This window comes from Ascaphus truei, chromosome 15 (genome assembly GCF_040206685.1).
Source record: "Ascaphus truei isolate aAscTru1 chromosome 15, aAscTru1.hap1, whole genome shotgun sequence".
NCBI classification, from domain to species: Eukaryota; Metazoa; Chordata; class Amphibia; order Anura; family Ascaphidae; genus Ascaphus; species Ascaphus truei.
Genome location: NC_134497.1, coordinates 14,310,830 through 14,321,838, shown reverse-complemented (window position 1 = coordinate 14,321,838; position 11,009 = coordinate 14,310,830). Strand labels below are relative to the sequence as shown.

Sequence of the window (11,009 nt, the reverse complement as noted above, 5' to 3'; positions counted from 1 at the left end):
CGGAATCTCTGTTGGACAGCCACTAATTATCCAATGTGTCGTTTAGGAATTCCACACGGTTCACATTTTACTATCAATTCACCTTATATATTAGCAGTAGCGCTTCACACTTCTTAGGCCGCGGCCATAGTGCAGGGTACGGCGCGAGCTGCCGAAACAAACACTTGGACGCCAATGCATACGTGCATAGTTTGCGCGTGTACATGCGTTACAGGGAGAGCGGCGCTTCGCAATACTAACAAGTTTGTACTTCAAGCGCGACGCCGGGTCACGGAGGAGCGCGGAAGCAAGCGCGTTCCACTATGGAAGCGGCCTTCTTTTGTACACAGATGTCCAACACAGTAAATACCGAGAGATGTTATGTATCAGCACATTTACCGATCGGTGATCAATACCGATCGGAGCTCATCCTGTGCGGAAAAACTGACCACAAAATGTGCCGATATTTTAACCCCCTCGCCCGCAGAGTGAGTGGGCAGAGGAAAACAGGGAGAGTGTAAGGAGACAGAGGGGGGAAGGAGTTGAGTGTGGAAGAGGGAGAGATACCGGGGCAGGTGGGGGGGGGGGGGAGACGCAGAACACATCACACACGATGAAGAGAGTTCATAAAATCATTATTAATAACTTCATGTGGATTGAAATAAAAGTGACCCCGACCCGGCTCTACAGGAGGTCACATCGGACTGGTTATACACAGTGGCAGTGCTCAGTATCTCAGGCCTATGCAGGGTGCTGGGGAGGGACGGGCTGGGCGTGAATAAGCAGGTAGGAAAAAGATGGGCGCCAGGAACGTTTTATAAAACCAAAAGGTGCTTAATGTTTTATCCACTGGTAGCAGTCACTCCTACGCCTGGGGAGTTGGTCACCTTGAGGGTCCACCGCTTGCCGGGAGGCTTGGATGCGGTGAGAACCCGATGGACGGGCGGGTTCTACATGAATACCGGCTGCAGTGTTGGCAACTCGGTGAGGCCAGTGGCGGTCAGGTAGGGGTAATACTATGAGACCAGGACAAGTGGCATGTCTCTGCCACAACTTAAGGTACCCGTGTCTCCAACAGGCGCTATCTTAAAGTGGCACGTTACTAACTGGAAACAAGAAACAGTGACAGGACACATCTTAATACACATGACTATGCACACAAACCTATTTACAGGACTCACAGTGAGGACCCCGGTCAGAACTCTGAAGAACCTGCTTCTAGAACATAAGGTGCAGCTATACATACCCTCTATGCTCCCTACGGGGATATCACTGCTCACAAGGTAGAAAAGGGGAAAGGTGAACCCCAAGTGATCCCAAAATGTTAACCCCTTTATAGAAATAGTAGTCCCCAAAAAGGGGTTAACATAAATAAATAATTGTATAAAGGTCCCAGAATCCCGTTCCACGGGCGCTCTAACACGGAGGGATCAAAAGGTCACCCCACCTCTGCAGTGGCTCGTTAAGGCTCAATTAGAAAATACAATCAAGGCTGAGCTGGTGAGGGGAGCCCAGCCCTGCAGCTGCCCCCCACACACCCCTCTGCATCTTATTCTTTCCCCGGTGACCACTCATGGCTCAGGCAGCATCAGTATACACAGAGTCACTGCCCTTAGGAGCTGACAATCTAATGCTGGTGTTTGAGGTGCAGGGAGATGCTGTAATATGCTGGTGGTAAAGATGTAACCCCTTCACTGCCGGCGGAGCCTGCAGCCGGGAGGGTGCTGGAATGTTCTTCCCCTGCTGCTGCCCTCAGGGGCGTGGGCGCCGGGTCACCTGGATTTCATTGGCAGGGACGATGGCGTTCTTCTGTCTGTAGTGCTGTAGGAGTCGGCGCCAGAGAGGACAGCACCGCAGGAGGTGGGAATTCCCTGTGACAGGGGAGGGAAGAGACGGGTGTCACCAAACCGAATGCCACCCAGCACATCGTCATCACACACTGCCCCCTGCAGTGTCCCCTGTGTCCCTCACCCAGCACACACTGCCCCCTGCAGTGTCACTCACCCAGCACACACTGCCCCCTGCAGTGTCCCCTGTGTTCCTGACCCAGCACACACTGCCCCCTGCTGTCTCCCCTGTGTCCCTCACCCAGCACACACTGCCCCCTGCTGTCTCCCCATGTCCCTCACCCAGCACACACTGCCCCCTGCTGTCTCCCCAGTGTCCCTCACCCAGCACACACTGCCCCCTGCTGTCTCCCAGTGTCCCTCACCCAGCACACACTGCCCCCTGCTGTCGTCCCCATGTCCCTCACCCAGCACACACTGCCCCCTGCTGTCTCCCCATGTCCCTCACCCAGCACACATTGCCCCCTGCTGTCTCCCCCAGTGTCCCTCACCCAGCACACACTGCCCCCTGCTGTCTCCCCCATGTCCCTCACCCAGCACACACTGCCCCCTGCTGTCTCCCCCATGTCCCTCACCCAGCACACACTGCCCCCTGCTGTCTCCCCCAGTGTCCCTCACCCAGCACACACTGCCCCCTGCTGTCTCCCCAGTGTCCCTCACCCAGCACACACTGCCCCCTGCTGTCTCCCCCAGTGTCCCTCACCCAGCACACACTGCCCCCTGCTGTCTCCCCATGTCCCTCACCCAGCACACACTGCCCCCTGCTGTCACCCCATGTCCCTCACCCAGCACACACTGCCCCCTGCTGTCTCCCCATGTCCCTCACCCAGCACACACTGCCCCCTGCTGTCTCCCCATGTCCCTCACCCAGCACACACTGCCCCCTGCTGTCTCCTCAGTGTCCCTCACCCAGCACACACTGCCCCCTGCTGTCTCCCCCAGTGTCCCTCACCCAGCACACACTGCCCCCTGCTGTCTCCCCCAGTGTCCCTCACCCAGCACACACTGCCCCCTGCTGTCTCCCCATGTCCCTCACCCAGCACACACTGCCCCCTGCTGTCTCCCCCAGTGTCCCTCACCCAGCACACACTGCCCCCTGCTGTCTCCCCATGTCCCTCACCAAGCACACACTGCCCCTTGCTGTCTCCCCATGTGCCTCACCCAGCACACACTGCCCCCTGCTGTCTCCCCCAGTGTCCCTTACCCAGCACACACTGCCCCCTGCTGTCTCCCCCATGTCCCTCACCCAGCACACACTGCCCCCTGCTGTCTCCCTCAGTGTCCCTCACCCAGCACACACTGCCCCCTGCTGTCTCCCCTATGTCCCTCACCCAGCACACACTGCCCCCTGCTGTCTCCCTCAGTGTCCCTCACCCAGCACACACTGCCCCCTGCTGTCTCCCCTATGTCCCTCACCCAGCACACACTGCCCCCTGCTGTCTCCCTCAGTGTCCCTCACCCAGCACACACTGCCCCCTGCTGTCTCCCCCATGTCCCTCACCCAGCACACACTGCCCCCTGCTGTCTCCCCCAGTGTCCCTCACCCAGCACACACTGCCCCCTGCTGTCTCCCCAGTGTCCCTCACCCAGCACACACTGCCCTCTGCTGTCTCCCCCAGTGTCCCTCACCCAGCACACACTGCCCCCTGCTGTCTCCCCATGTCCCTCACCCAGCACACACTGCCCCCTGCTGTCTCCCCCAGTGTCCCTCACCCAGCACACACTGCCCTCTGCTGTCTCCCCCAGTGTCCCTCACCCAGCACACACTGCCCCCTGCTGTCTCCCCAGTGTCCCTCACCCAGCACACACTGCCCCCTGCTGTCTCCCCAGTGTCCCTCATCCAGCACACACTGCCCCCTGCTGTCTCCCCCATGTCCCTCACCCAGCACACACTGCCCCCTGCTGTCTCCCCCATGTCCCTCACCCAGCACACACTGCCCCCTGCTGTCTCCCCTATGTCCCTCACCCAGCACACACTGCCCTCTGCTGTCTCCCCATGTCCCTCACCCAGCACACACTGCCCCCTGCTGTCTCCCCCAGTGTCCCTCACCCAGCACACACTGCCCCCTGCTGTCTCCCCCAGTGTCCCTCACCCAGCACACACTGCCCCCTGCTGTCTCCCCCAGTGTCCCTCACCCAGCACACACTGCCCCCTGCTGTCTCCCCCTTGTCCCTCACCCAGCACACACTGCCCCCTGCTGTCTCCCCAGTGTCCCTCACCCAGCACACACTGCCCCCTGCTGTCTCCCCATGTCCCTCACCCAGCACACACTGCCCCCTGCTGTCTCCCCCTTGTCCCTCACCCAGCAGACTGCCCCCTGCTGTCTCCCCAGTGTCCCTCACCCAGCACACACTGCCCCCTGCTGTCTCCCCAGTGTCCCTCATCCAGCACACACTGCCCCCTGCTGTCTCCCCCAGTGTCCCTCACCCAGCACACACTGCCCCCTGCTGTCTCCCCAGTGTCCCTCATCCAGCACACACTGCCCCCTGCTGTCTCCCCAGTGTCCCTCACCCAGCACACACTGCCCCCTGCTGTCTCCCCCAGTGTCCCTCACCCAGCACACACTGCCCCCTGCTGTCTCCCCCAGTGTCCCTCACCCAGCACACACTGCCCCCTGCTGTCTCCCCCAGTGTCCCTCACCCAGCACACACTGCCCCCTGCTGTCTCCCCCAGTGTCCCTCACCCAGCACACACTGCCCCCTGCTGTCTCCCCCAGTGTCCCTCACCCAGCACACACTGCCCCCTGCTGTCTCCTCAGTGTCCCTCACCCAGCACACACTGCCCCCTGCTGTCTCCCCCAGTGTCCCTCACCCAGCACACACTGCCCCCTGCTGTCTCCCCCAGTGTCCCTCACCCAGCACACACTGCCCCCTGCTGTCTCCCCCAGTGTCCCTCACCCAGCACACACTGCCCCCTGCTGTCTCCCCATGTCCCTCACCCAGCACACACTGCCCCCTGCTGTCTCCCCATGTCCCTCACCCAGCACACACTGCCCCCTGCTGTCTCCCCTGTGTCCCTCACCCAGCACACACTGCCCCCTGCTGTCTCCCCCATGTCCCTCACCCAGCACACACTGCCCCCTGCTGTCTCCCCCATGTGCCTCACCCAGCACACACTGCCCCCTGCTGCCTCCCCCATGTCCCTCACCCAGCACACACTGCCCCCTACTGCCTCCCCTATGTCCCTCACCAAGTACACACTGCCCCCTGCTGTCTCCCCCATGTCCCTCACCCAGCACACACTGCCCCCTGCTGTCTCCCCCATGTGCCTCACCCAGCACACACTGCCCCCTGCTGTCTCCCCCATGTGCCTCACCCAGCACACACTGCCCTCTGCTGTCTCCCCATGTCCCTCACCCAGCACACACTGCCCCCTGCTGTCTCCCCATGTCCCTCACCCAGCACACACTGCCCCCTGCTGTCTCCCCCTTGTCCCTCACCCAGCACACACTGCTTCCTACTGCCTCCCCCATGTCCCTCACCCAGCACACACTGCCCCCTACTGCCTCCCCCGTGTCCCTCACCCAGCACACACTGCCCCCTGCTGCCTCCCCCATGTCCCTCACCCAGCACACACTGCCCCCTGCTGCCTCCCCCATGTCCCTCACCCAGCACACACAGCCCCCTGCTGTCTCCCCCATGTCCCTCACCCAGCACACACTGCCCCCTGCTGTCTCCCCCATGTCCCGCACCCAGCACACACAGCCCCCTGCTGTCTCCCCCATGTCCCTCACCCAGCACACACTGCCCCCTGCTGTCTCCCCCATGTCCCTCACCTAGCACACACTGCCCCCTGCTGTCTCCCCCATGTCCCTCACCCAGCACACACAGCCCCTCTTTGGCCCGGGTCAGTCCCACGTTGATTTGGTTAGGGTCACTGAGGAAGCCGAGGTGCATCCGCAGCCAACTCAATGTGGGCCGAGTGTCCAGCTCCTGCGGGGGGGCAGAACGCACAGTGGAGAGGATAACGTACCGCCACTCACTACCTGCAGGGGGGGACAAGAGGAGGAGTGAGGGGGGACACAGCACATATTGCCACTCACTACCTGCAGGGGGGGACAAGAGGAGTGAGGGGGGGAGGGACACAGCACATACCAGCACTCACTGTCTGCAGGGGGGACACGGGGAGGCGTGAGGGGGGGACAGCACATACCAGCACTCACTGTCTGCTGGGGGGACACGGGGAGGCGTGAGGGGGGGACAGCACATACCAACACTCACTGCCTGCAGGGGGGGACACAGCACATACCGACACTCACTGCCTGCAGGGGGGAACACGGGGAGGGGGGACACAGCACGGACGCTTAGTATATTTATTGTTTATCTTTCGGTTACCCCCCATTTATTATTCACTTCTTTTATTAGTGCACTTACACAGTTCACCACTGGGTGTCACCATTAGCACATAATTAGATTATATTTATCTATACACAATTTTACTTATTAATTCACTGTACTGTATAAGAGCGCCAGTCCTGTTGTTTTTTGCATTATTCTATTGGGGCACAGCACATACCAGCACTCACTGCCTGCAGGGGGGGGACACAGGGAGGGGTGAGGGGGGGACACAGCACACACCAGCACTCACTGCCTGCAGGGGGGACACAGGGAGGGGTGAGGGGGGGGGGCAGCACTTTCCAGCACTCACTGCCTGCAGGGGCGGACAAGGGGAGAACTGAGGGGGCACATTGCATGTTCACCACTCACTGCCTGCAGGGGGGACACAGGGAGGGGTGAGGGGGGGGGACAGGACTTTCCAGCACTCACTGCCTGCAGGGGGGACACAGGGAGGGGTGAGGGGGGGGACAGCACATTCCAGCACTCACTGCCTGCAGGGGGGACACAGGGAGGGGTGAGGGGGGACACAGCACATACTGCCACTCACTGCCTGCAGGGGGGGACACAGGGAGGGGTGAGGGGGGACACAGCACATACTGCCACTCACTGCCTGCAGGGGGGTCAAGGGGAGGAGTGAGGGGGGACACAGCACATACCAAAACTGACTGCCTGCAGGGGGGGACAAGGGGAGGAGTGAGGGGGGACACAGCACATACCAGCACTGACTGCCTTCAGGGGAGAGGGACAGAGGTATTGGGGCACAAGGAGTGGAGTACTCGAGGACAGACAAAGTTCACCCCCCTTATCCCCCCCCACCCTTATCTCCCTTCCACCCTTATCTCCCCCCCCCCTTCCACCCTTATCTCCCCCACCCCACCCCCAGGTGACCTTGGCTCTTCATAATGGTGGACACGGTGACACTGGTCAGACCCACGACCTTCAGCCTCTTGGTGACCTCTGACACCTGCGCATTGTACGGGGTCAGGATGGCAATGTCCTCTGGGGCCACGGAGCGGTCGTTGGTCAGAAGTATCACCAGGCGCACCTAGGGCAGCAAGACACAGGCAATGGGGCAGGGAACACAATGGGCAGCTGTGAGGGGTGGGATAGGTGTGAGGGGCAAGAAGCCGGGGTAGGTGTGAGGGGCAGGATAGGTGTGAGGGGCAGGGAGCCGGGGTAGGTGTGAGGGGTGGGATAGGTGTGAGGGGCAGGGAGCCGGGGTAGGTGTGAGGGCAGGATAGGTGTGAGGGGCAGGGAGCCGGGGTAGGTGTGAGGGGCGGGATAGGTGTGAGGGGCAGGGAGCCGGGGTAGGTGTGAGGGGCGGGATAGGTGTGAGGGGCAGGGAGCCGGGGTAGGTGTGAGGGGTGGGATAGGTGTGAGGGGCAGGGAGCTGGGGTAGGTGTGAGGGGCGGGATAGGTGTGAGGGGCAGGGACCCGGGGTAGGTGTGAGGGGCGGGATAGGTCTAAGTGGCAGGTAGCTGGGGTAGGTGTGAGGGGAAGGGAGCCGGAATAGGTGTGTGGGGCAGAGAGCCGGGGTAGGTATGAGGGCCGGGGTAGGTGTGAGGGGCAGGGAGCTGGGGTAGGTGTGAGGGGCAGGGAGCCAGGGTAGGTGTGAGGGGCGGGGTAGGTGTGAGGTGCGGAGTAGGTGTGAGTTGTGGGGTAGGTGTGAGGGGCAGGGAGCCGGGGTAGGTGTGAGGGGCAGGTAGCCGGGGTATTTGTGAGGGGTGGGGTAGGTGTAAGGGGCAGGGAGCTGGGGTAGGTGTGAGGGGCAGGTGTGAGGGGCTGGGAGTTGGGGTACGTGTGAGGAGTGGGGTAGGTGTGAGGGGCAGGGAGTTGGGGTAGGTGTGAGGGGTGGCGGGTGGGTGTGAGGGGCAGGGAGTCGGGATAGGTGTGAGGGTTGGGGTGGGTGTGAGGTGCGGGGTAGGTGTGAGGGTTGGGGTAGGTGTGAGTGGCGGGGTGGTTGTGAGGAGCAGGGTAGGTGTGAGGGGTGGGTTGAGTGTGAGGGGCGGGGTGGGTGTGAGGGGCGGGGTGGGTGTTAGGAGCGGGGTAGGTGTGAGGGGTGGGGTAGGTGTGAGGAGCGGGGTAGGTGTTAGGGGTGGGGTAGGTGTGAGGAGCGGGGTAGGTGTGTGGGGTGGGGTGGGTGTGAGGGGCGTGGTGGGTGTGAGTGGTGTGAGGGGCGGGGTAGGTGTGAGGTGTGAGGGGCGGGGTTGGTATGAGGGGCGGGGTAGGCGTGAGGGGCAGGGAGCTGGGGTAGATGTGAGGTGTGGGGTAGGTGTGAGGGGCGGGGTGGGTGTGAGGTGTGGGGTAGGTGTGAGAGGCGGGGTTGGTATGAGGGGCGGCGTAGGTGTAAGGGAGGGGGTAGGTTTGAGGGGCAGGGTGGGTGTGAGGGGCGTGGTTGGTGTGAGGGGCGGGGTTGGTGTGAGGGGCGGGGTAGGTGTGAGGGGCGGGGTAGGTGTGAGGGGCGGGGTTGGTATGAGGGGCGGCGTAGGTGTGAGGGGCGGGGTAGGTGTGAGGAGCGGGTGGGTGTGGGGTGGGGTTGGTGTGAGGTGCGGGGTGGGTGTGAGGGGCGGGGTTGGTGTGAGGGGTGGGTGTGAGGGGCGGGGTTGGTGTGAAGGGCGGGGTTGGTGTGAGGGCGGGGTTGGTGTGAGGTGCGGGGTGGGTGTGAGGTGCGGGGTGGGTGTGAGGGGCGGGTTGGTGTGAGGGGCAGGGTGGGTGTGAGGGGCGGGGTTGGTGTGAGGGGCGGGGTGGGTGTGAGGAGTGGGGTGGGTGTGACAGGTTGGTGTGAGGTAGGTACTCACCGCTTGTTCTGCCTCTTGCAGGTTTGCTTTGGAGTTAACATTCCCCTCCTCACTGGTCACTGTCAGGCTCTGCTCCTGCCCCTCCACCTCCCCAAACACCAGGGGGCAGCAGGCGCTGTAGGGGTGGCGGAACTTGCTGTGCTGAAGGTGAAGCTGGTCACTTGTACGCAGACGTCCATCATAAAACTCCTGGGAAGGGAACTCACAGATCTCGGGGTGCTGGGGACAGGAGAGAGGGGATATAACTGCCAGAGTGACTAGCACAGTGTGTGTGCATTAGTACGTGTATATATATATATATATATATATATATATATATATATATATATATATAGTGGAAGTGCTGTGTGCTGGGTGATGATGGTGAAAGGCGGGGTTGCAGACCTGCCTAAGACATGCAGATGAGCATACAGTTATATTTACATTTGCATATTTGCTTTGCAATGGAGGGTTTTGTCACTTTTTTTTACTCACCATAACTTAACTCAGTATTATGGTATACCCCATCCCTCAGCTTCTTTGCATACCCAGTTAAAATCAACCCCACACTGATGAGACCCATTAAGGTCGAAACAGCTGTCTGTGGGTGGTTTTCTGGGTATGCACCTTAACCCTGGCTGTGCTCAAAGCTGTGACCATGCAGCAAGCTTAAGCCTATAGGGAACCATGTTAAAAATGGTTTTTGAAGCAAAAAGTGGCACTGTGTGCTCATTTGCATGTCATTTCCCAGAATCCCTTGCTGCAGTGGAAGTGCTGTGTGCTGGGTGATAATGGGGAAAGGCGGGGTTGCTGACCTGCCTAAGACATGCAGATGAGCATACAGTTGTATTTACATTTGCATATATATATATACATACATACATACATATACTCATACATACATACAGTATATGTGTGTGTATATATATAAATATATGTATATGTATTTATACGTGTATATATATAATATATATATATAATATATATATATATATATATATATATATATATCTCCAATAAAGAATATCACTTGTGAGCACATTCTCATGTCTTAGACAGGTCTGCAACCCTTCCTTTCACCATTATCACCTCGCATACAGTGCTCCCACTGCAGCAAGGAATTCTATATATATATATATATATATATATATATAGCAACTGTAAATATTACTGTATGTTCATTTACATGTCTTAGACAGGTCTGCAACCCTGTCTTTCACCATTATCGCCCAGCACACAGCACTTCCACTGCAGCAAGGGATTCTGGGAAATGACATGCAAATGAGCACACAGTGCCACCTTTTGTCTCAAGCTCATATTACATGAGCAACCCTTAAGCCAAAGCTGTGTGTGTGTGCGCCTAGATATATACACACACACAGCAAAGAGTTGCTCGCCCCATTAGGAGGTCTCAGACTCTCAGTTGACAGCTGTGTGTGAGGCGAGAGCGCTTAGCCCTGTAACACTCTTGCAGGGGACAGGATCGCGGGAATAGTCCTGGCTGAGTGCTGTGTGGGGGAGCTATAGACTATACACTGACTATAGTATCAGAGGACCCGCAGGCTACACATCATCCACAAGGGGGCGCTGCTGTCACGCGCTTTGAGCAGGAGACGGCCCGTTTCTCACCATGCGGTACTGTGTGTCCAGCAACAGCGCCTCCTCCTGGTACCTCTCAAACAGGGACCGGTCCATCCGCAGCGTGCGGCACAGATCATGCAGAACCACAGGGCGCAGCTGGCGGTGATCTCCCAGCAGGACAACCTGGGGCATAGAGTGACACTGAGTATATACCCACACTATGAGAATACAGCATCACCTGTAACATACAGTGATACTGAGTATGTACCCACACTATCATAATGCAACACCGCCTGTATCATTTGAGTATATAGCATTAGTATATAGGGCTAGTTGCCATGTACCGTGACACCCCAGCAGTCAGTATATAGTCTGCCATACATAGTGATATCGAGGTGTGGAACTGGGGCGCTCCCTAGAATGTGTGGCTAAAAATTAATTCAACGCCTACGGATATAAAAAAAATGTGTAATGAATATTAAAAAAT

The 11,009-nt window shown here is 58.9% G+C and overlaps 1 protein-coding gene across 1 annotated transcript in view; it reads right to left on the bottom strand.

Moving 5' to 3' along the window:
• Positions 1–597: 597 nt before the first annotated feature.
• HELZ2 (helicase with zinc finger 2) overlaps positions 598–11,009 on the bottom strand; it is a 79,052-nt gene continuing 68,640 nt past the window's right edge. The window contains 5 exon segments of the mRNA XM_075571698.1: positions 598–1,850; positions 5,645–5,812; positions 7,053–7,209; positions 8,963–9,181; positions 10,571–10,705. Coding sequence (XP_075427813.1) covers positions 1,732–1,850; positions 5,645–5,812; positions 7,053–7,209; positions 8,963–9,181; positions 10,571–10,705 — 798 coding nt within the window. The 3' untranslated portion in view covers positions 598–1,731.